The sequence below is a fragment of the Pseudorasbora parva genome, chromosome 24, assembly GCF_024679245.1.
Source record: "Pseudorasbora parva isolate DD20220531a chromosome 24, ASM2467924v1, whole genome shotgun sequence".
Taxonomy (NCBI): domain Eukaryota; kingdom Metazoa; phylum Chordata; class Actinopteri; order Cypriniformes; family Gobionidae; genus Pseudorasbora; species Pseudorasbora parva.
Genome location: NC_090195.1, coordinates 7,357,500 through 7,385,070, shown reverse-complemented (window position 1 = coordinate 7,385,070; position 27,571 = coordinate 7,357,500). Strand labels below are relative to the sequence as shown.

Here is a 27,571-nt window from a genome sequence, read left to right as displayed (position 1 = left end):
AAAAGTGCTTATTCTGAATTGATTTGAACAGTAATGACCGTGTATGTTATCACAAAGGGATTTTATTGTTTGCCGTTGGAGGGATTGATCTAATCCCTCGCTGTGTCATTCCACATTAAGCCGCTGAATGCTAATCCCGGTTCTAAAAAGCAAAATATCTTCCAGGATTCGTTTTAGATTTATGACAACTGCGTTCACCGTGACAGTGGAGTCGCCCGGGGTCTCTGGACCCAGATGGGGAAACCAGACAGCTGTTATTTGTCCTGAAACAAGGGCCGTCAACATTGTCATAACGGCACTGGTCAAGAGCAGGGCGTTGTGCGGGGCGGAATTGAACCGGAGGAAAGCTAATTCGTTCTGTTTTCAGCTTTATTTCCCTTTTAAGCCCGCTTTATTGAGCTTATTAAGAATTTAATTGTACCCTTGGCGGCTCAAAGGGAAATGAGACCCATGTCGACACCATTGGATACCGAGAAAAACACACACCTATAAAAGTTTAAGGTTGTAATAAAGGCAGGCGCTCTTCGCGGTTAGAGCTAAGAGAGAGGTTTTGAGGATGATGATGAATGAAGAATATAAGATGGATGACAGGAAGCTGAGGGTAAAGGTTAAAGGTCGCTGCACATTCGTATGCATTCAGAACGAACTGAAGGTGATGTCGTCATCAGTATCTAGGTTGACCAATCAGAATGTCCATCTTCATGGGACTTGAGAGCAGCTGCAGTTGAGATATTTGACCAAAAGCTGCTTTAAATGAAGTGGCATTTCCTCTCTACGTGCAAGACAGAGCGAGCATTCATGAAGTAACTGGATTTAGATGACCAAATGTTCAGATGTCCATCATAAAAAGGGTCATTGTTTTCCTTTTGTGCACAAACGTCATGGACGCCTAAATAAAAAAACAATGTAGAGTAGAGTATTTTTTTAATCTTAACCTCAAAAAATCTTATAATTTCAGAATATTTACTGATTATATAGTATATGAAATGAAACATGGTAGACTGTGACGTGGTAGCACTCAGTGAATATGTCAGGATTATTTTTAAAATGACATTTTTAAACAGACCCATGCATTAAAGATGACAACAAACTAAACATTTTCAATGTTATTACCCAGGAAAAAGTTAGTTCACTGATTGTTTTGTATGAAGTTGGATAGAATACATGGAGTAAATTGTGTCACAATGGGAACCGGCTGCTTATTGACACTGATTTGAGAAGATATAGTCTAGCTTCTTTGAAATATGAAATGCCGTGCAATAAAACAAAAACAAAAAAAGCAATCTACAACATATTTAAAATATATTTAATGGATCTTCAGCAAAAATTGAAGAGAGAAACAATTAACTAATTAAAAAAATTACAAAATTACAACACATAAAATACATGTGAAAACTTGACCTGGCTTTAATGAAGTGTGATTTTATTGTGTTTATTATATTATTGCTATAGCGGTGGACAAGTGCTATCATTTAATATTTAATTTGATTTATTAAATATCTTGTTTTAAAGACCCCCTGTGGTGAATATCAAGTTTTAATGTCGTTTATATGTTTATGTGGTGTTATTAATATGCTTTTAGACAAACCATGTGCAAATTCATTCATAGTCAACACCATGCTGAGTATTTTCTCTTTGAAACTGCAGTGAACCAAAAACATGGTTTGAAATCGCTGGTGTTTCTGACGTCTCAAACTATCTTGTAACCAATCATGTCAACGTGCTGGCTCAGTAAGTTGGCTGACTGTATTTCTGAGCATGTGTGAGTGAGTAGGGGCGGGACTAATTTGCATATTCATGAATCTGCGTAAATGAAGCATGGGTGTAGAGTTGAGTTACATTAAATTTTGTCACAGGAAAAAAACCTTTAAATATGTAATTTTGGTGATCAAAGATGAGTTTTAAGGGATAAAATGATTGACTACAGGGGGACTTTAAGATAAAACACATGTTTATGTATTTGTACTTTTGACACAAAACCTTATAGTTGCTGAGAAATATCCATTAGTGACAACTAGCCCAAGGGGCGTTATGTGCTGAATTGAATTTGCATTTACCTGAACTGAAATGTCCATATTTTTTGTTTCAGGAGAAAATATAAGAAGACGTCACAGAGGTAAGATATTCACTCTGACTTTGTGAATACGACAAATCTCATCATCTCAATGTGAATCACGAGCTGGGAAAATAAGCCAATAAAATTGTTTGCAAACTATTTGTATAAACTGATGGGTTTTTTCCATGCTAGAAATTGTCTGTAATCAGAAACCAGGTGTGTATGAGTCTGTTTCAGGTCAGCAGATCCACATCTGTTGTATGCCAGTCTGGTCACAGTTTTCTGATGTGGTTTGTGCTAAAAACAGAGCCCAAAAACAGAACAGGGTATTGGCATTGTGTTTAATTACTGGTTGTCAGTAAGAAATAACAGCAGTTTTCTTTTTATTTCCACAAGTGAATGGAGTGCAGTTGTGCATTAGCATATGAGAAGAACACAATATTTACTGTGGCAGAACCACAATGAAGGTATTAGATAATAATACTATGCACTTTTGCACCATACCAAAATATTTTCATAGTACTCCAAAAATATCTACACTGATACATGTCCGAAAACCCATATGACATTATTATATCCATAAAAATATGGTTTCACCAATGTGCTATGTCTAAAGAGAAACATGCTTGTGTTTTTACTATGTATACTTGTGCTATATCAGATGTAAAACAGTTTAACTCATTCTTTTATTTCTTTAAACTGTTGAACATGCACTGTATTTATGATTAGGACTCATAATGAGGATTTGAAGTGGTTTTCCTTCAGATCTGCCGTCAGTCCCTCAGCTCACCAATCGCCAAACTGCTCTGTCTCCAAAAAGGTTGTACACGTCGATCAGAGTTTGCAGACAGATGAGCAAGATTTTTTTTTTAATCTTCTTAAATCAACTTAAGCGTAGGAACTCTTCCAGGGCGATTTTAAATGAGCTGGTCATTTTTGGTGTTTGTTTTTTTGGACATATATTTTGGTCATTAACTAGCATGCATATTACAAGTATATTTGCTGTTTATTAGTAATTATTAATTATTATATAGTATTTTAAAAATATTTATAGGGCAATATTTGACGGAGATACAACTATGAAAAACTGTAATCTGAGGGTGCAAAATAGTACATATCAAATATTGAGAAAATCCCCTTTAAAGTTGTCCAAATGAAGTCCTTAGCAAATGCATATTACAACTAATAATACATTTTGTATATATTTATGGTAGGAAATTTATAAAATATCTTTATGGAATATGATCTTTACTTAATATCCTATTGATTTTTGGAAAAATCGATAATTTTGACCCATGCAATTTACTATTGGCTATAGCCACAAATATATCCATGCGACTTATGACTGGTTTTGTGATTCAGGGTCACAAAGCCTTATTCTGCATGACCATATTCTACATCCTTTACCCAATACCTAAACATAACAACTACTTCACTAACTATTAATAAGCTGTAATTAGGAGTTTATTGAGGTAGTAGTAAATAATAAGTTAATAGAATTGGACCCTAATCTAAAGTGCGACCCATGTTTATCATGTTCAACATTTTCTTTTTAGTTCCTTATAAATAACACAATACATACATTTTAATCAGTGCCATGACATTACCCTTTGATACCTTAACTATATCATGGTACTTTTTGTAAGGGAAAGACTTGCGATATTTTGACCCTGCAGTCTGTCTGTGTATATCAGTGTAGGTGTGTTTATGTGTATGTGAGCGCACTCAAACACAGTGCAACAAGAGCTACACAGTCCTTTGACATCAGGCAGAGACTAATGTAGTAATAACTGTGAGACTGCATTCTCTCTCTCTCTCTCTCTCTCTCTCTCTCTCTCTCTCTCTCTCTCTCTCTCTCTCTCTCTCTCTCTCTCTCTCTCTCTCTCTCTCTCTCTCTCTCTCTCTCTCTCTCTCTCTCTATGTCTCTATGTTGTGTTTCCATGTTTTATGGGGACTTTCCATAGGCGTATTTTAATAATAATAATGATAGATTTTATTTATAATGCACTTTTCATTCCAAATAATCTCAAAGTGCAACGATGGAAAAGCGAAAAAATAACAAAAAATGAATAACAAATAAAATATAGAATAATACAAACAATCAACCAAGACATAACAGCTGATTGTGGAAGTCTCTGTAAGCTCCACAGTACACTGTGGTCCACTCCATGTTTTATCCGCTTACCCTGCCCCTGCCCCTAAACCTACCCCTCACAGGAAAAATTCTGAATTTTTACATTTTCAAAAAACATCACTTAGTATGATTTATAAGATGTTTTTCTCATGCGGACCAAAAAATGTCCCCACAAGGACAAAGATTTCAGATATTGCCATCTTTGTGGGGACATTTTGTCCCCGTAACGTAGGGTTTACCAGGCTACCCACACCCACACATACATGCACGCACACACACACACACACACACACACACACACACAGGCTACCCACACCCACACATACATGCACGCACACACACACACACACACACACACACACACACACACACACACACACACACACACACACACACACACACACACACACACACACACACACACACACACACACAGACAGACATAAACAGCCAGCAGCAGATGCCTGTCCTGCCCTTCTCACTGTGTCTGAGATGTGTCTCACTGTGTTTGTGTATGAAAATGTCTGTGTTTGTCAGGCTTTGATGGTTTGGTTTGGCGGGTTAGTGCTGGAGATGTCAATGATTTTGTGTGTGTGTGTGTGTGTGTGTGTGTGCGCGCGACCTGGTAATCCCCACGTTATGGGGACAAAATGTCCCCACAAAGATGGCAATATCCGAAATCCTTATCCTTGTGGGGACATTTTTAGGTCCCCATGAGGAAACCATCTTATAAATCGCACAGAAGGAGTTTTTTTGAGAAAGTAAAAATGCAGAATGTTTCCTGTGATGGGTAGGTTTAGGGGCAGGGGCAGTGTAAGGGGGATAGGATGTACAGTTTGTACAATATGAAATCCATTACGCCTATGGAAAGTCCCCATAAAACATGGAAACACGACATGTGCGCGCGCGCGCGCGCGCGTGTGTGTGTGTGTGTGTGTGTGTGTGTGTGTGTGAGTGTGAGTGTGTGTGTGTGTGTGTGTGTGTGTTTGAATAGGGCTTGAGGGAGTTATGCTTTATGAGTCCATCAAGGTGAAAGGTCACGAGTTGTTCAGACATCAGATCATATATCACTGTACATCTGAGCATGTGGCATTTTTATCTCTTTTTCACATTTGTTTTATGTTTTACCTAGTTTCAGCACAACCACATACCCTTATAGCAACTAGATAATCATGAGCAGAATTTGTATTTTTCATCATGTTTGTGAAATAATCAGCACATACTTTTCTGACATTTTTATACAAATGTTGGTAGAGACTATTATTATTTAAATATATTATTAGTTATTATTATCAATAAAATTAACTTTATTTATTTAATTATTATTACTTTTTAATTATTGAGGTATAATTTATTTCAGATAACCCCATAAATGACAAATAAAAAAACGTTATGTCCGTCTAACAATCTCTTACTAGATACGTTGGGGACTGTTGGTCATAATAAGCTCCAGTGTGAACTGTTTTGTAACCAGAAGATTGAGTGAGAATATTTGATAAGAATCAGCTTAAATCAGCATTGTCCTAATTTCTTTCCTTGTGTATGCGTGTATAAATATATGCAGGCATGGGAAGAGTGACGTTTTCTCAGGCAAAACACGGCACTGGCTGGGTTGTTTGTGGCAGCTGTTTAATTTGATGCAATTATCACCATCACTCCTTTCCATCACAGGATTTATGTCTCCTGGTGATCTCTGTTAAGTCATGAGAGATTCCTGCATGTTTAAATGCATCTCTTGCCCACACTGGAATAGAGTAAATAGTAGATTTACCAAACTTTTTTGGTAGATTTTTTTGCCATCATTTGTTCAACATATGTTTTTAATTTCTTTTCTGAAGAACACAAAATGTGGGAGTCTAAGGTACTCTTTTTTTATTCAACAAAAATGCACAGCTATTCACACCACTAGAGACATGGAATCAACTAGACTCCTAAAGGTGTACTGTGGTATCTGGCACCAAGATGTTAGCAGCATTTCCTTTAAGTCCTGTAAGTTGAGATGTGGATCTTGTTTGTTCAGCACAATCCCACAGATGCTCGATTGGTGGGTACAATGCTTAGGTAGCTTAGGTAAGTGGTACGTGTCAAAGTAACATCCACATGGCTGGCACCCAAGGTTTCCCAGCAGAATGTTGCCCAAAGCATTACACTGTCTCCGCCGGCTTGTAACTTAGTGCATCCTGGTGCCATGTGTTCCCCACGTAAGCAGCGCACACGCATCCGGCCATCCACGTGATGTAAAAGAAAATGTGATTCATCATACCAGGCCACCTTCTTCCATTGCTTGGTGGTCCAGTTCTGATGCTCACGTGCCCACTGTTGGTGCTTTCGGCAGTGGACAGTGGTCAACATGGGCACCCTGACTGGTCTGCAGTTATGCAGTCCCAAACACAACAAACTGCGATGCACTGTGTATTGACACCTTTCTATCAGGACCAGCATTAACCTCTTGAGCAATTTGAGCTCCAGTAGCTCATCTGTTTGATCAGACTGCATAGGCCAGCCTTCGCTCCCCATGTGCATCAATGAACCTTGGCCATCTATGACCCTGTCACCGGTTCACCACTGTTCCTTCCTTGGACCACTTTTGATAGATACCTCTGGAAACCAAACATCCCACAAGAGCTGCAGTTTTGGAGATGATCTGACTCTGAATTTTTCCCTTGTCAAACTCGGTTGCTCATTTTTGCTTCTAACACATCAACTTTGGACAAAATGTTCACTTGTGGACTAATATATCCCACTCACTAACAGGTGCTGTGAAGAAGAGATAATCAGTGTTACTCAATTCACCTGTAATAATGTTATGCCTGATCAATGTGTATTGACATAAAATAATATGTGTTTGTAACAACAAGTGGGCATATAAATGATTTTAACGTTTACATTTGTATGCAAAAATGTAATTATGTGTAATGTAGTTCATGTGTAATGTTTGTCACACTGCACTGCAGGGATTGTATTTTTGTAGTGTTTGCCTAACGGTCTGTAACACACCAGCATTGTGGTTCAAGCGCAGAACTAAATGAGTCAGTCTGCGTGACTAAGGACTGTGTGAGCTAGTTTTGGAATGAAAGTTTGTGCCACTTCAACGTCTCTAAAATAAACAACTTAAGATAATCTTATTAAAAGACGATACTTATTAGTTATTTGGCTATATTTCACACTTTTTTTAATGTTATGCCTGAAAAAGACACGTGTCTGGTCATTCTCATAAACTATTTTAACATTAATCGTTTTTTTTTTTTCTCCAAAAAAGCTTCTTTATGTAGTGAACATGCAGTATCGTTGTAAGTAGGACCTCTTTAGGTTTTAAAGGTGGCTGGTGAGGTTTACCTCCCCATTAAACTGTTAGATGTAGTTGCATATTAAAATAAATTCTGAAGTATCATAGGACACTGAAGACTAGAGGAATGATGCGTAATATTCAGCTTTGCCATCACAGGAATACATTTATCAACATTTCACAGTCTGTTTTGTATTTTGATAAAATAAATTATTTTTAACTGTAGTGTGCGCGCGCGTGTGTGTGTGTGTGTGTGTGTGTGTGTGTAATCATAAAATGTAAATTTAATATAATAAGCAGTATAGTGAGTATTTAACAAAATTGGTGGTCATTTCTGGGTTGGTTTGTAGTGGCACCAGCGTTTTGTCCACTGTTTGCATCTTAACCCAAACTGATATCTGAGCCCCTGAGTCCAGGGAGTGTATAACGGCCATCGGTGTGGCCTTTTCTGATGATCTAATTAGGACTGGCTTCCCAGTCAGAGGCAGCACAGCCATTACAGGCTCCTGCAGCCCGACGGCACTTCAATCTGTTTCTCACACATGGTGTAATGAACACTAGGGCATTCAAACCCACCGAGCATTGCGCAGATGGGGTTTGTTTACACGTTTTCGTGAGGTTCTCTTTCTTTTTTGGCTTTTTTTGTGGCATGGAAACTAGCTTTGATGTGGTTTGAACCTAACAGTCTGTCCGCATTCAGCTTTCGTCTCTTAGCTCCATGTTGTTCTGATAGACTATGTGAAGTCGATTAATGATGCCAAGTTGGAATAAAGCAGAGATAAATATTTAGAAAGCACTGACAGATGAAAATTCTCTTTCGCATTCGAGCGTTTAAACTTTTTACACAATAACATCTCAAAAGATTGAGTCAGTCGGCGATCCAGTGCTGCGTTTTGCCAGTCGTGAGTTTCTTGCATTAGCTAAATGCATGCGGCTCCTCCTCAGGTCTTGTTTCGTCATGCCTCTACTGACTGATTTCGGCTTGTTAATTGATGGCTTCACAGTCATTGAATCGTAGCCCCCACACCTGATAATTAACAAGATAATTACTCCAGTCAAAAACTGACATATTTAACAAGCGATTTCACCTTACAACACCAATGCCCTCCCACGGGAGCAGCCGTCACTGGTGTGTTTTGTCAATTGAATACAAAACAGGGAGACAAAATGGATGCTATTGTCATTTGCCATCTATCTTTATGTGCTTCCCCTTATAGACCATGAGTGGGCTTTCCTGATTATATTATTCCACACTCCTGAAGAGTCCCGTGCCCAAAGGGTTTCGCGGGGATTAAATGTGTCGTTCTGTTGAAAAGTGAAGTGCTGATTGTGGGTACGCTTTTCTCTGATCTGTCCTTTAATTTGCCGGCAGTGAGATGGAGAGCAGAAATGAGTCTGGGTTTATCTCCCAGAGCAGGGAGCAATCCCTCCTGAACCCACGACGATTTCATTCCCTGCTCCCAAAAAATGGGATACAGTTGCTGACTAACATTTATCTGTGATCATTTCCATGCATACCACAATGGGTTTATGGGTTCATGTATAATGATTTATGATTTACAATGGTGAAAATGTTTTTTGGTTGGTTGACAAAATTACCTTCTGTAAAATCCATCTACTATAATAATAATGTTGAACCTGGCTTTATCCAACATTCAGACTTCTGTTCTAGAAATGTATGTTAATTAGTGCATATTTATTTTGATAATGCTGCATTTGCATATTTAAACATGACATTCCAGAAAACGTGTAATACAAAACAACTTTTTTGATGTACTGCTGTGTCGACTGGGGAAGTATGCTGATATATTCGTTTTTACCCTAATCACATGTGGTAGCTAAATTTAAAATAAACACCTTTCAATGCTGATATGTGATTGGCAGTTCTTGAAATTAACACCCGCCAAATGCAGATGGATTTCAGCAGTGGCATGTAATGCAGTCAGTCACTCTTACTAGCCGTTTTGACGGGTTGAATTTTATACAGGCCTATAATATATTTTTAAATTGTAGTCTTTTAAAAAGGCATCTAAAATAATAAACTTAGTGCAATGTAGTGTTTTTCAATACATATCAATACTCAATTATCTGAAACACTTCCAATACATATTCTGGCCAAATTTGCCCATTGGCCCCGGTCCATCATGGCCTCCTAATAATCCCCATATAATGATTGGCTTCATCACTCTGTCTCCTCTCCACCAATCAGCTGGTGTGCGGTGGGCGTTCTGGCGCAATATGGCTGCCGTCACATCATCCAGGTGGATGCTGCACATTGGTGGTGGTTGAGGAGATTCCTCCTTCTATGTAAAGCGCTTTGTGTGCCTAGAAAAGAGCTACGTAAATGTAATGAATTATTATTATTAATACTTATTTTCCACGGAATAGATACATGATATCAGCTTTGCTTTTTCTTTCTCTCATCTCTCTCATCTAGACACAACCTATCGGCAGCTAATTTAATTTGCAGCCAGGGCGTCTAGCAACTCTCTGTTTGCATGCGAGCTGGAAAAACCAAACTCTGGTCAGGCCAGTCACATTGTGTATAGAGTCGGTGGGCTTAACATAATGACGGCTGGGTTGTGACGGTTCGGCATGCTACTTGTAAACAAAGAAGCTGGCGAACAGTGGTCTTTCGAGTCGGTTTTGGCTGCAACTCTGGAAGACTTGGAGTTAAGCTTTTTTTTGAGAAAAGAACAAAGAACGGCACTGAAGTCATTCTTAAAAAAGGAAGATGTGTTCAGAGTTTTGCTGATCGGATAAGGAAAAAGTTTAATCTTTAAAAGTTTAATTAGCTAGCTCCGCTTCACCTTATTCGTTGCTCTGGTGGGTTGTAGCGCTATCCTATTGCGTGCAGAGGGACTTTAAAAGACAACAGTTTATCCCACCCCCCGGATTGAGCCCTATACCAACGGTGAGTTCCCAGACCCAACTTTATCTTGATGGGGGTCTGGCTCGTCAGGCTATCTCTTATCTGCTCTGGATGAATATTGTTGATGTCATGGTGCTTGAATGGTGTGGGATTGCGCATATTACACATAATTTTAGTCATTCCTACAGATCTTGTGCTCACACTAAATGTGTGTGCACATAAAGCCATCTCTCAGTGCTAAATTTAGTTATTTTATGTTGCTTATATAGCATGTAAATACAGTCCATTATGTTTTAAGTGAACGTAAACAGTTGAGAAAGAAAAAGCACATGTAATGGATCAGTGTGTCAGGTCTTAAAGTGACAGCAGCCTAATAAACCTGCTGCGAGAGCTTTCTGTCCTTTGAATGTGTACGCTCACTTGCGGTTCACGTCCAGAAGGTAATGAAAGCATAATCAAAGTAGTCCATATGTGACATCAGTTGGTTAGTTAGACTCTTTTGAAGCGTCGACAATACATTTTGGTCCAAAAATAACAACAAAAAATACGACTTTATTTAGCATTGTCTTCTCTTCCGTGTTCCTCAAATAAAGAATCAAACGGTTATGATTCCTGATTCGGATCGCGTGTCAAACTGGCAAACTGCTGAAATCACGTGACATTGGCAATTACAACTCTGACAATTAATCTGCTGAGTCGCGACCGTTTGATTCTTTATTTCTTTATATGAGGTTTAAAAACAAACGCGGAAGAGAAGACAATGCTGAAAAAATTCAATTACAATACAGTCTAATTATTTAATGCATTAACTAAGATTGAGCAATAGCTGCATTTGTTACAGAAAGTATAATGTTTTTGGAAATACTGATCATTGTTAGTTTTATCTTAAGTCCATTAAAAAAGTTATTTTGATTTTAATGTTATTCAATAGTAACTAAGAAATTAACATTACTTAGAATAATTCATTCTTTATAAGTATTTTTCATTGTCAGTTTGGTAATAATTAATTAACATGTTAACTAATGAAGTCGTACATCTCAAAGTTTTACTGAACAATAACAAATAATCCAAATAAATTCTAATCATTAGGGCATGTTGTAGTCCAGATTAAAACATAAAAATGTTTACGTTTGAAAATAAATAGCCTTTTAAGTCTTTAAGTATTAAATTTGGTGCTGTGATGAACAACATTGAGATTACAAAAAAACAATGTCTGTTTTAAAAACTTCACGAGGTTGCTTTTGTTTGCGGGGTTTCCGGGGTAACCGCTGCATTCTACAGTTCATCAGCGCCCTCTGCTGTCATCGAGCGGCACTTCATTCAGCAGCGTGTCTCCTTCACTCGTTCATGTGCTTCTCATTTACATCTGAGCGTGTGTCCATTTGACGCAGAATACAGCGGTGTTGAGCATTTATACGGTTGATTGGCAAAGTATTCTTGAGTGCATTATAACATTTTTAAGAATTGTTAATAAATTATTATTTACGTTATTTTGAAGTGCCCACGATAACAATATACTGCATATTTATTATCATGATATATTGCATTACCGAAAACCGGCTCATGTCTTGGGTGAACTAACCCTTTAACATGGCATTTTAACATGGGGGAGATACAGATTTGACTTACAGCAGCCAGTCAATTAATTGCAGTTTAAGTCACTTCCTTGTTGGCTTCAAGAGAGACCGCGGGAGGTTGTCCCTTGAGTTTAAGTTTCTGCTTCGGCTGGTTTGAATGACTTGCAGAAAAATAGCTTGCGTGGATGGAGGCCGTAGAGCTGTGATATAGAGTTGTGACCTTGGGACTTGAGCTGTGTTTGTCAAAAAGATGTATAGATGTGTTCGAAGCAATGGAGCAACGGAAATAAGCAGTTTGCACCTCAGGCGAACTAAAACCCAGAGGCCTCCCAGCAACATTTGCACTCTCTTAAAACACTGCTTCTGGTCATTGCTTTTGCATAAGGGATGTACCAGTGACCTCTGACCTTGCTCTTCATTCCCATGCAGATATCCGTAGGGCATACTGATTAAACGACTGCAACTCCAACTGCAAAAATACTGTTTAGGGGATAAACACTTTTTTCTCCTGGAGCAGACAGATCTGGCTTTGGCCCAAGCTCACACAGCTCTTCAGCTGCATAAAATCAGCACAGCTGTGATGACTTTGGCCGCAGTTGACCTATCGTGCACAATGGGGCTCCATGAGGGCCTGGGTCGTGGGAGCAGAATGAGTCTGATTTTTGAAACAGTTATTACTATCAGCTTCAATCTATATTCTTTCCAGAATCGCATTCATTTCATATTTAGTTCATTTATAGGTGAAGTGTGTAATTTTTGTGTAACTAAACAGAATGAAGAAAGGAGGAATTAAGAGGTCAGGGTCAAACTCTGTTCATAATTGAGCTAGTTTTAAACCATTTTACTTGCATCTGTCTATCTGTCACAGAGTAAAACGGCATCTTTATTATCTGTCTCTGGCAGAGACCTTTAGATTGAAATGCCACTCAGTTATGCGGAGATCTGAGGTGTTTAACTCTGATGTTGGGAGAGCTTTGCTCTAAAGTTGATATTCTCTGCCAGTTGATGAAACTCAAAACACAGTGGATTTGTTAGGCTTTGCAGCTGCGGACTATTAATACACCGGTATGAAGTATATTCTTTTCTGTCTTATATGTAATCCTTCCATGAGGCTTAGAAGAGCAAACATTGTAATTATTGGTGCTTCCTGAAGGAAAGTGTCTATATGTAAGGATATAAAACCATAAACATCATACCTGAAATTAAACTTAAATCATGTGGCTAATAGAGGATTGGTGTGATTCATTATTAAAGTTATTAGAATTAGGGTTTTTTTAGGCAGACGAAAAAATGGTAGAAAAACCCCATCAATTGCATTAAAGTATCGACTCTTTATTCTCCAGCAAATGTATCTACACTCAAAAACAATTTTAAGCCTTTTTTTTAAGATTTACACATTTCATTTAATAGTAAAATTCCATCAAATTTAATTAAATAATCCTTAAATATTTTAATAGAATAACTGAATAATCCTTAATAAGTTATTCAATTAAAATATGTAAGGATTATTACATTGAATTTGATTACTATTAATTGAAATGTGTAAATCTTAAAAAAAGGCTAAATTGTTATGAGATTTGAACTGAAAATAGTTAAAAATGTTTTCAAGGATATAATTTTTTTGCAGTGTGGCAACTTGGCACATTTTGTACAGAAAGTGTACAAAATCTAATTAAAATCATTATTCATCACTCCCTGTCACTTATTCCCCACCCGGAGGAATGTGATGTCAATAATCAGGCAATACAGAGGGAGGTTTATCCAGAATGCAGATGCTTTGAACCTCTGGGGAAATGTCATGTGTGGTATTAGTGAATAAAATCTCCCCCTTCCGCCAGCCAACAATTGTTATCCCATGTTATTGTGTTTTCTGTGGCACTTACTTAACCTGCAAAGTGAAATATAATCTTGCTCACTGAATATTCTGTAGTTACAGGTGAAGTTTAGCAGAATGCTTCTGTACCTGGTTTTCTAGTTTATTATAACCTTACCAGGCTCTCCACTCTGCCTTGGGAACCTGCTGTATTATATTGGCTGTTAGGAGGAACTTGTTTGTGGCTGCCACTTTGTCTTGACTTCTTCTTGGGAAACAGAAGGGAGGGAAGGGTTTATGGTTTTACTGAAACTCATTTCAGCATAATTTAAACCATTCGGTGTGTTCTGCCAGCCTTGGAAATGTTTCAGATGATCAGTGCCAGGTTTGACTTTGCTTTGGCTCTTGGAAATCAGTCAATATGACTGTTTTGAATCAAATCTGCGTACTGCCATTGGGCTGGCGAGAAATGAGATGACAGGGAAATAGACATCCATCTATTCTGTTATTAAGGTGCTATCAGTGAATTTGCATTTAGTGGTGAGACTCATTTTAATTTTCATAGTTCTACAACAGAGCTCTGATGGCCTCAGTGTGAAATAAAATAAGATGTCTGGCTACAGGGGAATAGCTGGCGAAGTGACATACTGTGAAACTGAGTTTACAGCATGGAAAATATCCAATCAGTGGCATAATGACCTATCAAAATCATAATTGCAGCAATACAAAGCTCTTGACCTTAAACTCAGACATTTATCATTTTCTATAGCAAGGGAGGAGTTATGGATTGAGGATCTATGCTGCCTCTAATTGAGCCTTCGCTAAGCCCGCCTTAAAATGTTACTGACCAATCCTATTGTAGCAACTGTTGTCATCCATCTTTTATCAGACAATGCTTCTTTTCCAATGGAAGTCTATTGAAATCCTAATTGTTGCAAACATTGTAGAAACTTTAGGAACCTTTACAATTTTATTTTTTAAATAAAATAAAAGGCTTTTATTTTACCCTTTGCTAAGGTCTGACTTGAAATGTTACTGACTAATCCTGCCTTAGCAAATTTTGCATTCTGTCATGTTGTCAGACCAGCTTTTAGTCTTTTTTTCTAATGTAATTATATGAAAATACTATGTGTTTAATTGTTGCAAACATTTTAGAAACTTTTGGAACACACAAATATTATTTTAACCTTCGCTAAGCCCCTCCTTAAAATGTTACTGACCAAATCTTTAGCAACCTTCCGGATGCTCTCTACAGCTGGGTACATTAACCAAAGGGGGCGGGGCTTAACAAAGGGTCACTTCTGGAATTGTATTATGTTGTATCCTGTCATTTGAATGAATCAGATCAGACTGGGCATTGATTCTGTCCCCAGAGAGCAGTTCTGGAGGTCTGGACCTTTCTGAAAGACTCCAGATGACAAACGCTGTGTCAACACTTAGCTCTCAACCTCTGGTTGCCATTGCACCAGAGCTTCAGCCACTGAGACCATTAGTGACCTGGACCGAACAGACACAACAGAGTCAACTGTTTCTGTCTGGCCAGCTGCTCAGCAGACAACAGCAGCTGTATTTAGAGTTTCCCCATCCCAGCCAATTCCACACCAGCCTCTCTGGTCTTAATTAGTGATGACGGGCAGTAAATGGTGTGTTGTTATGGCCATTAAACTTTTCACCCACTGTTAGCATCATTGGCTACGCCACCCATAAGCCACCGCTGCATCTGTCTCCACAGTTACAGAGGAACAGGGTTCTTCCTCCCAGACTGGACACATTCTCTGGAACTTCTGCCAATAGCAATCGCAGTCCAGCGGTGCCAGGACTCTTTCATGGACTCGGAGCAGCCCCATGATCTGTCTAACTGTAGACATGTTGCCAAAGTCCCTTTAAGGCAAGTCAGTACACTTGGCAGCAATTTTGATAACAGCTAAGTCCCCATATTTACAGTGGCCTCTTCTAATATTGGCATTCTTGGTCAAAATAAGCAAAGGCGGCTGTGAAAATAAATCTGCATTGTTTATCCATTTGATCTCTCATTCACAAAATTTGAACTTTTCATTGACGTAAAACAATTGAAAGTTGGGGAAAACTCACATTCTGAAATAATATTTTTTATCCAGTGCATGTTGGCCACAATTATTGGCACCCCTATAAATTCTTATGAGTAAAATATCTAATTTTTAGCACACCAGGGTGACTAGGAGCATGAAACTGTCCAGCCACGACTTCCTTATCCACAGGAGTATAAGTTATAAATGAGTATAAATGAGGAAACAAAGTCCAAATTCCCTTAATTATCCATTACAATAAGTAAAACCAAAGACTGTAGTTCTGATGCAAGCAGGAATTTTTCAAACAGCACCTAAATCACCACATGTTGTTTGGGAGGGTTTCAGGAAAAATCCTCTTGCTCATCCCAAAAAAATTCCAGCTTATTTAGTTGTGAGACACGATTGGAACTTCAAAAGGGACCGGGTTCTGTGGTCAGATGAAACTATAAAAAGAGCTTTTTTTGCAGCAAACCCACCAGATGGCTTTGGTGGAAACAGGGATTTAAAAAAAAAGTACCCTATGCCCACGATTAAATATACTGCTGGATCTTAAATGTTGAGGACCTATTTTTTTGTTAGAGGTCCTGGACATCTTGTTCAGATACATGGTATCATGGATTCTAGCAAATACAACAGATAAAAAAATATAAACCTGACGGCCTCTGCTAGAAATCTTATAATGGACAACAATCCAAAACAAACATAAAAAACAATGTGTCATTGAGCACAAAATTAAGCTTCTGTCATGGCCGTCCTAGTCCCCTGGCCTGAACCCTATAGAGAATGAGTGGGGTGAACTGAAGAGATGAAGCACCAACATGGAGCTGGGAATCTGACGAATAAGGAGATATTCTGTATGGGGGAATGGTCTCTGATCTTTTGTCAGGCATTATAGAAGAAGACTCAGAGCATTTATCTTGGCAATAATCGGGTGACATTAATTGTGGCCAATGTGGAAAAACATTTATTTCAAAATGTGATTTACCCCCACTTTAAATTTTTGTCTTCAATGAAAGTTTCGAATTTTGTGAATTTTTTTAATGAAAGATCAGAAGAATAAACAAAACAGATTTATTTCTATCAATATTAAAGGTCCCTTTTTTCGCATGTGTTCTCGAAGCTTTGATTGTGTTTACAGTGTGCAATATAACATGAGTTCATGTTTCGCGTGTAAAAAAAACAGTCTTTTTCACACTATTTACTTATCTGTACAGCGCTGCGCTGTTTTCTCTGTCCTAAAAACGGCCTGATGATTTCCTTGTTCTATGAAGTCCCTCCTTCAGAAATACGTAATGAGTTCTGATTGGGCCAGCGCTTCCCATGTTGTGATTGGACAGCAGCTTAGCGCACTTTGCCCGGAAAGGTCCCGCCTCTTACCATAACGGGGAGATGCCAGCGCTGAATGCGCGCTCTTCTCCACGTGGGAGAGCAACAACACCACGCCCCCTATTTTGCGTGTTCTTGTGGGCGGAGGGTTAGTCAACAAACGGTTCTAGTGGCGTCATTCCTGAAGGAAGGGTAGGGGTGTAGTCCAAACCGGCCGTTCGTTGTAGGCTTTGAAAGGGAACTTCTGTTAAATAAAATATCTCGCTTGGCATTGAACTTTGAGCTTTATAATTTTACAGGTATTATTTATGCTCTAACAGCAACATTACACACTAACTAAAGTTTGAAAGATGGAATCGTGAAAAACGGGACCTTTAATGAAGGACATTGTATGTGAATGAGGAAACATTGAAAAAAATATGTATAATTTGCTGAATTAGCCAACACTTTAAAGGGTTAGTTCACCCAAAAATGAAAATTCTGTCATTAGTTCCTCACCCTCATACCCCCCAGCAACATTACTCCAGTCTTCTTATTCTTAGAATTGCTTAGATTAGAAACATTTCTTAAAACATTTGTGCTATTTACTATTTTTGTGGAAGTTTTTTTAGGATTCTTTCTTGAAAAGAAAGTTGAATTGAACAGCATTTATTTGAAATAAAAATATTTTGTAATATTGTAAGTGTCTTTACTGATACTTTTATCAATTTTATGCATCCTTGCTGGATAAAAGTATTCATTAGTCCAAACTTCTGAATGCTAGTATATATTCAGCTGTTTCTTTCTCATTTACATCAAACACACATCATTTTCTTTTGATTTCTCTGCTGTAATCATCTGATGCCCTGGTTTACTCTCAGATGTTGAAAAATCATTAAGGCTGTATAGTTTATCTCTGCATTGCTGCAAATCTTCAACCTCAGATTACCTGCAGTCATTAATCCTGAATGAAAGCAATGAAGATGAATTTTAATGAATTACATTGAATTCTTGTTTTAGAATGTAGACAGAATCATTTACTGTCATGTTCATCAGCAAGGCTGGGTTCCTTGGTTTGTGGGGGTTAGGTGTGGGCGACCAGGTCATACAGCAAGGTTATAGATCCATAGTCGTATGGAACCCTATTTGTCCTCTTCCACGTAGCACACAGCTATATTTAACACAGTACAGTCAAGCCCAGGTCGTATTTCAGAGCTGTCTTAGTGAACCTGAATAGTTATAGCACATAGAATGCGCAATTAATCAAATCAGTTAATAATCTGATTCTGCACTATTGTGTATCAAAAATCCCTACGGCATCACTCAGAGATTTTGTAGCGAAGTGTGTACGTGCGCTCGCAAACGTGAGTGATTGGGGACTTTTGTTTAACAGTGACCTTCAGTTTCGTCACCAGAGAGAGAAATGTGAGGGGTGTTCAGGATAAATGGGATCGTTAGGGCTGAGTGACAGTTGAGTGTCGCTTGAATCTTTACCAATTATCAATCTAACGTCTCCACTGAAGTGTTACTGAACAAAATAGGAGTTGAATATTTAATGATTTTCTTTCCTTTTCCCTCATCTATCTATCTTTTTCCATCTGCCCTCTCTCTGTTTAGTTTAGGGAGGCAATTAAACTCAGCATATGACCTGTAACCTGAAGCATTGAGTGACCTTCATGCCACAGTAACATTTGTGAGATATTGTGTCCCGGATTGGTGCTTAGTATGCGCTCGGTAAACAAGCTGCACTTTATTTCAAAGCTGCCAGCGCATTGTGTACGCCCGTGGCAATGTGGATAAATGCTGCTTCGTGAAGACATTCAAAGTTGCAAACATGATTTTCATTATGCCACAGATGGTCACTTTAAATCAGCCCAAGTCACCCCTTTTTGTGAGTGCCAGCTCCAAATCTCTTTCCATCCCACAGTTTTTTTTATCACAGCTGTTTGCAGATTTCATCACTCTCTTAAACGTAATAAAGCCCAAGTCAAATCATTTTGAAAATACAGCTTTCATACTCCATGACTCTAATGCTAAGGTTCAAGGTTTTTATTTGTCAATGCCACCATATGTGCAAACATCCAGAGGAATTGAAATACCGCTTCTCTTCTCTCATATCAAATGTTTAGCAGCAGTGTACTAATGCTAAAAAGATATATAGGCAGAGTAAATAAATCTTCTGAGTCAATATACATGAGTAAATGTAAACAGTAAACTCTGCTATATCCAAATATATCCAATTTGTAAAGTGCAAATATACATCCAAAATATGTAAACATTTTGAAGTTCTGAGTATAAAGGCATTTGTAATCTACAAGACAAATGTAAATAGCAGCAATATGACATTATGCAAAAGTTTAAAGCACAAAGTAATCATCCATAGTTTAATTTGAATACATTTCCAGATTCTATTTGATTCAATTCAGTATGGTTTGGTTCAGTTTGACTTGACTTTGATTTGTTGTGTTTGATTTGATTTTGATTTTGATTAATTTGGTTGATTTCTAGATTCTGATTCACAAACCCTTGATTTGATTATGATTTATTATTATCATTAGTTTGGTTCGATTTCAGTTTAATTCCATTTAATTTAGGTATACTGTATTTCAGGTATAATGTTGCTTTATATATATATATATATATATATATATATATATATATATATATATATATATATATATATATATATATATATATATATCATAAACTCTTCTATTATAAACTCCAATTAAAAATAGAAAATGTCTGAATGCGTCTACATAACATTAGACATTTTAAATGATTCAGTGCGACCGAGTCAAATACGTTTTTTTCTTCCAATAATTTTTTCTTCCAATAACTTTTATGACTGGCACATGCAGTGTTGGAAGTATGGGATTTGAAATGTAACTTTGCCCAATGGTAAACAGAACTTCACTGAAATATTCTGAAATATACTGAAAGTAATTTCACTCAATTATTTTAATTGTAATTATAATTGAATAAATCATTTCCATAAAAATTATACTTTATTTGATACTGATGTGTAGTTTTAAGATGTAGTGGCACTGGACTTTTCCTCTCTGATCCTCTGAGTCACACATGTACAAAACTCTCTCTCTCTCTCTCTCTCTCTCTCTCTCTCTCTCTCTCTCTCTCTCTCTCTCTCTCTCTCTCTCTCTCTCTCTCTCTCTCTCTCTCTCTCTCTCTCTCTCTCCCTCTTTGTGGATGTTTTCTGGATTAATCGAGGCAAAACCCATGTCAGCAAGTTAACTATTAAAGGTATTCGAATGGTTTGATTCTTATCTGTTCTTATCTCCTTTTCTCACAAATTCTCCTCCTCTGATCAGTTTGTAAAAAGGTTCTTTATTGGCATCTGTGGTTAACCTTTAACATCCATAGAATCATTCCATTGCACAAAAGGTTCTTTATTGTGGAAAAAAAGGTTCTTTAAATATAAATAAAAGTTTCTTAGTTTCTTAGTTATTCACTAAGAAAAAATGGTTCTTCCATGGTGTCACTGCAAAAACACCCTTTTGAAACCTTTATATTTAAGAGTGTACCTATAATTCTTTTCACACATTTGCAGGGAATGTATAAATTATATTTAATGTGTAAAGCTGACATTCCACTTCCATTTTCAAACTGATAAACAGATTGCACATCAAAAGCATTTAAGTCTCTGTATTACCTAATTTATGCAATCAGATCAACTTGCATTCATTCATGCATTCATCTTCCATGCATTCATCTTTTTTAGTGCTTCAAAAGAATAGACAAATATGTGAAAATTATGTCTGACAGATAAACTGAATCTGACAAAATGAATTCTTTAATCATTGAAACAACCATTGTGATCATACTTACATTTACATTTAATCATTTAGCAGACGCTTTTATCCAAAGCGACTTACAAAAAAGGGGAGAGTAATAGAAGCAACGGAACAGACAAGGCCAAAAACCTGTAAGAGCTGTAAGAAATCTCAATTAATTAGCACAATACACAATTTTTTTTTTTTTTTTTTTTTTTTTTTTTTTTTTTTTTTTTTTTTTTTTAAAGACAGACATCTACAACAAAAACTCACGTCCGCACAGTGCCGAACACTGGAATTTGATAGCTAAGATAGCTACAACCCATTAGGACTAAGGCTGTTGCCCCAGCTGTTGTCGTTAATGCAGATTCAGTGGCCCAATGGGTTGGTTTTGTATTGTAGCTAAACGCGCAGCAATAGCCATCTACAACAAAAACTCACGTACGCAATATACAGAACACTGGATTCTGATAGTTATGATTACTATGTAACATACCCGCCTGAAGGCGCAAATCCGGATGAGAGACGTAGATATGATCCCGGAGTGTACGCTTTTGGTCGTTGCTGTGGTGATCAGTAAGTGCTATTCTGTATTGGTCAAGTGCAAATGGAAAAGATGTGTCTTAAGATGCTTTTTAAGAATGGCTACAGACTCGGCAGCACGAATTGAGATCGGCAGGTCATTCCACCAAGTAGGAACGGTCCAGGAAAATGTCCGTGAGAGCGATTTCAAGCCTCTTTGGGATGGAACTACGAGGCGCCGCTCGTTCGCAGAACGCAAGCTTCTGGAGGGTGTGTAAGTCTGAGCAAGTGAATCATACTGGTGTGTGTGTGTGTGTGTGTGTGTGTGTGTGTGTGTGTGTGTGTGTGTGTGTGTGTGTGTGTGTGTGTGTGTGTGTGTGTGTGTGTGTGTGTGTGTGTGTGTGTGTGTGTGTGTGTGTGGTTTCTCCGTGTGACTGGAGAGGATTAAGGCAGCCCTGTGATGTGCTGTATTGCGACGCTTTGAGTTAATGCACTGTAAGCCAGACATTTATCTCGGGAGGTTTGTGCCTGACTGTGACTGCTAGTTGTCCATGTGCAGTTTAAAGTTACAAACCAATCCATTACTGACCTGACCACAAAATTACCATTAATAATGTTTACAGTAATTTGTGGTGTTTGCTAAGTCAAGCGTTCTCATACTTACTGCTTATTTTCGGGTTACCGTTTCAAAACAAATCACTGAACCTAAGAATTAAAGGGATAGATCACACAAAAATAAAAATGTGGTTATCATTTACGCACCCCCATGTTGTTTGGTACAACTTTTATTTCTGTTCAAACACAAATTAATATATTTGGAATATCGATTGGATCCAAACAACATTGGAGATAAATTAACGTTCATTGAATTGAAGACTTTTTAAACTTTTTAAAAAGAGACTTTTTAAAAATATCTATGTTCCACAGTAGAACATTGTTTCAAAGCAGCTTTACAGAAAACCATGATGTTGATAATATCTTGATGCCTTATGTAGGATGTAGGGTGACCTATAGTTGCATAATTTCCTCACTGTATGACTTTACAGTTTTGTAAATGATGAAACTATTTAGATTTGTTTTTATTTTTATGAACTATCCTTTTAAAGTTCTAGAGAAATCAATGGTTACTTTCATGTTTCCAAATTATCTGATATAAGATGTTTGCCTGGTTGAAAAAAATCCATGCTAAAGTGCAGAAATCATAGACCCCAACACATGCTGATAATATTCCAGGGTGTGAGAGAGAGTGCATGTGTGTTTTGTGCTTTAGTGTCTGTTCAGGCCTGTTACACTAAACCTTACGTGAAGGCATCATGTCCAGAGCTTAGTAATCTTACTGTACTCTCCACAGACACGACGATGAGAGATTATCAAAAGGACTTTTTAAGTGTCTATCAAATTATTTAAAGTGCTCCATTATGCTTTTTTTCTGACATTACCTTTCATGTAGTATGATAAATAACTGTTTGTTAATGTAAAAGGTCTGCAAAGTTTCAAAGGTAAATGCAGTTATTGTCTCCCAAAAGAAGACAAAAAAACTTCTGAACTGCCTGAAACTAGTCCTCAGTCTTATTTCCTGGTCATATCGACTTCGTCCTCAGACTTGAGCTACGTTTACATGAACACTAAATAAAGTGACCGTGTTGATGTGCTCGCTTATATGTCTCAAGCTTAAAATCGGGCTAGATTTTTTGACACTGCACGTTTGCGCTTACTATTCTTCATACATTGCATACGGATTATTAGGATCCATGTAAACGCAGCTCCTGTTGTAGCTGAGGCCTGGTAGAGTTTGGTTCATGTTGTCGAGGTGTTGAGAAGGCAGTGTTTTCTGCTTTGTAGAAGCAAATCCACTTTGCATGCACTTCCAACGGTGGATGAATCGGACTCTATGATGCACTAGCAGACAACATCCAAAACAAAATTAGGAACCTTTAAAATAGCATTTAAAGTTGATAAAATAGGCACACAAAAAAACAGCCATTTTAATTGGTCGGTCTTGTAGGAGTCTGTTTCCTTTCTGCCCTTTCTGCTGTAGTACCTCATTGTTCTCTCTTTGCTGTTCTTCTTTGTCTAATCTCGTTTCTGCTCCATTGATTAGTTTATCTCCCTGACTTCATTTTAGTGGAGGTTAGTCTAACCATCCTGCGTATGATTAATACCGTGCAAAGACGTCCAAACCTTTCACCAAATATATTTATATGACCGTATATAGCTTGGGAAACATAGTGTTAATGAGTTCAATATTTCTTTTTATATATATATATATCCTTGTTTGCACACATTCATTTGTGTGATTTTAAGTATAAACTTATTTTATACTTTTCAAAATAATGGAAACTCTCCGTCAATGCTTTTAAAATAGATAAATTACATAAAAAATAGATAAATGACATTTAGCTTTCCTATAGCTCAAACAGTAGAGCATGGCGCTAGCACCACCAAGGGCAGGGGTTCGATTCCCAGGGAAAGCAAGAATTGACAAAATGTAAAATGTGTACCTTGAATGCAATGCAAGTTGCTTTAGATAAAAGCGTCTGCCAAATGCGTACATATTTAAATTTAAGTTTTACATCCAGGCAGGTATGAGTTCCTACAGTTTTTTGGTTTACACATCCGTCAAAGTTCAGTTTGCGGTACTGGAGCCACAGAAATCATTTCAATCCTGTATTTACATGAGTAATTCTGCCAGAATCCAATTAGAGAGCCGTTAAAGGGGATTACGGCACACTTAGCCCTGCTTTCTCCAACCTGATTAAAGGGTTTATAAAGCTTTTACAGTGTTGTGGTTCACAGACAGGTTTAAACCCAAATGAACTTGAGAAGATCAACCCAACATGTTTTTTTTGCTTCGTCTGCCACTGTGCTTTGGATTTGGAAAGGCTTAACACACTAAACCTGTTGCTGACAGGTTCAGATCCATCTCTGGTCTGGTGAACAAAGATTTATCTTAGATTAGAGAAGTGCGAGTGCATGTTTCTGAAACTCAGCCTTTTTTTGGAATGGGACCATTAAAGGAATAGCTCCCCCATAAATCAACATTTTGTCATCATTTACTCACCCTTAAGTTGTTCCAGACCTGTAAGAATTTCTTTGTTCTATTGAACACAAAAGATATTTTAAATAATGTTGTTGATCAAACAATTAACGGTAGCCATTGACTTCCATATTTTTTTTTTCTTGTTGAGGTCAATGGCTACCGTTAATTGTTTGATTACCAACATTCTTTAAAATATCTGCTTTAGATTTCAACAGAACAAAGAAATTCATACAGGTTTGGAACAGCTTGAGGGTGAATAAATTATAGAAAAATATTCACTATCCCTTTAGATCGGATTGTAACATTATTTTGAGTCTCCAAGAATTGTCATTTTTATCACTGAACTGCAGAAAATTATCATATATTGTTGTATTTTGACTGAATAATAAGGTTTCTTTCGCTCAAAACCTTATACTATGCCTCCTGAACACTTTCCACATATGGAGCGCATCTCTCTGTATCATTTACGTGATACTTTTGTATCCTTTTTGTAAAGTTTTAGCATGGTCACCATTCACTACCATTATATGGAGGAGTACATGCAGGACGTTTTTCAAAATGTCTGCTTTTGAGGTCCAAAAAAATTAGAAGGACATAGAGCATTGGAACAACAGCAGGGCGACTTTATTGTCATTTCAGGGTGAACTATCCCTTTACAGTATTACAGTATTTAATCAGACTTTTTACAGGAATGAGAATTTCAGAGGTTTTCTTTATGATTTCAACATATTTGTAATTTTTTCTTTTGATGTTTGGTTAAAATATGATGTGAATATATTTTGATTTAATGCACATTGGAGCCTAATGCAAGAAACACAAGTTTGAATCTGGCTTGGAACATTTCCTAATCTCATTCCTCTTTCTTTCTCTCAAAGTAGCCAATTTATTTATTTATTTTTTCAAACTTTAATTTGTTAGAGAGTGAGATTTGATACCAAACAGGTTTAAAAGATTTTAAGGCTTATGAGTTATTTATCAAAGTTTGATCTTTGGAGGTTAAGGTGGAGTCACTGGAGAATATTATGTCATTGTCCTCAATCCAAGCAGTTTCCGGTGCCTTTGGCCCAGTTGAGTATGTCTCCCTGTGGGCCTCCGGTTGTGAGTCGGAATTAAAGAACTAATGGGAAATTAGGGTGCTGACCTGTCTTCCTTTCTGAAACCACATCCGGATCTAGATTTAGGCACTGATTGTTTATAACCTGATTGCCAGCATATCCTTGTGGTCCAGTCCCCCACTATGCAGCAGGAAGGCATTTGGGCCCCCCTGCGGAAGCCACATATGTTTCATTCTACATGTGCCAGTCGACTGACGCATCACAAATCACCACGGTAACCTCAGCGGTGCCGGAACTCGAGAGAGTCACGTGGTGTTCAGCATCATCAGCTCCGTCAAGGTCACAGTAAACAGTCCACTCAGCACAAACACATCCATTCAGTGCCCCATGAGAAAAAACTCACAACAACACGCATTACCATATAACCCCATTACTGGGCATCAACAACATAACATGTCCCGCTGTATCATACAGCCATGCTGTTCTTTGCTAGATTAAACAACTTTGCACAGTCCCCATTTCCAGAAAACAGAATACACAGTATTGTAGCAGAGATTTAGATTCTAGAGATCTACAATATTTCTCATTTAGCAATTTGTTCATATATATATATATATGTGTGTGTGTTGTGTGTTGTGTGTTGTGTGTTGTGTGTGTGTGTGTGTGTGTGTGTGTGTGTGTGTTTATTTATTTTTTGTCATCCTTTTGTCAAGAATGTTTTTTTTCTACTATGTTTTTTATTAATTTGTTCTCTATTTGGTCAAGCAAATATTTTTGTATTCTATTTATTTATCCTCTACTTTGCCAAGCATGTCAAGACATGGACGTCTCGACTAAATATTGTGTCTTCAGCCATTCAGCAGCTTTTGTGTATTTTCTAGAAGTCAATAAACGGTGATGGCTCATATCTTCAATGACTGACCTCAAAACAGACCATCCATTGACCTTTTGAGGAGAAAGTAAGATGGCGATATCTCAGCGTGGGGAAGGGGGGAAGGATGAGAGGATGTGTTGGTTTTTGGGAAAGCGGGTAATGTGTGTGTGTGTTGTGTGTAATACATTAAAAGGGAAAGGAAAATGTGGGTGAAGAGATTAAAGGAAGGATTAAGAGTGACCTTGCCATGTCACAGAGGTGAAAAAAGGCAGACAAGGAAGCCCACACGTCGTCACGTCTCTCCAGAGGTCTGCATTTTAACAGTGTTTCCCTGTTTGTGCTGTATCAGATACTTCATTGAACGATCTGGTTCAATCTGGTCAAACCTTAGAGATCTGGAGCCTCTGCAGAGACTTCAGCATACAAGACAGGATATTCCCATTCTGGTGGTAAAAAAAAACTGTTCTAAACACAAGTGATCAAAATAATGCATATTATAAAAATACATCACACATAAATGTTGAGTAAAATACAATTATAAATAAACCATTTTGATATCATATTTTTATATATTAATATAAACATACACATAGAATATATCTGTGTTAATATATATATATATATATATATATATATATATATATATATATATATATATATATATATATATATATATATATATATATATATATACAGTATTGTTCAAAATAATAGCAGTACAATGTGACTAACCAGAATAATCAAGGTTTTTAGTATATTTTTTATTGCTACGTGGCAAACAAGTTACCAGTAGGTTCAGTAGATTGTCAGAAAACAAATGAGACCCAGCATTCATGATATGCACGCTCTTAAGGCTGTGCAATTGGGCAATTAGTTGAAAGGGGTGTGTTCAAAAAAATAGCAGTGTCTACCTTTGACTGTACAAACTCAAAACTATTTTGTACAAACATTTTTTTTTCTGGGATTTAGCAATCCTGTGAATCACTAAACTAATATTTAGTTGTATGACCACAGTTTTTTAAAACTGCTTGACATCTGTGTGGCATGGAGTCAACCAACTTGTGGCACCTCTCAGCTGTTATTCCACTCCATGATTCTTTAACAACATTCCACAATTCATTCACATTTCTTGGTTTTGCTTCAGAAACAGCATTTTTGATATCACCCCACAAGTTCTCAATTGGATTAAGGTCTGGAG

At 37.4% G+C, this 27,571-nt stretch overlaps 1 protein-coding gene across 3 annotated transcripts in view; it reads left to right on the top strand.

Annotated features, from left to right (window-relative positions):
* pde1ca (phosphodiesterase 1C, calmodulin-dependent a) overlaps window positions 1-27,571 on the top strand; it is an 85,022-nt gene that overhangs the window by 25,798 nt on the left and 31,653 nt on the right. The window contains exon 2 of one of the 3 annotated variants that reach the window (XM_067434447.1): window positions 2,090-2,116. The exons of the other annotated variants lie outside the window; for them this stretch is intronic. Coding sequence (XP_067290548.1) covers window positions 2,090-2,116 — 27 coding nt within the window. The remainder of the gene's footprint in view (window positions 1-2,089; window positions 2,117-27,571) is intronic. 3 annotated transcript variants of the gene reach the window in all.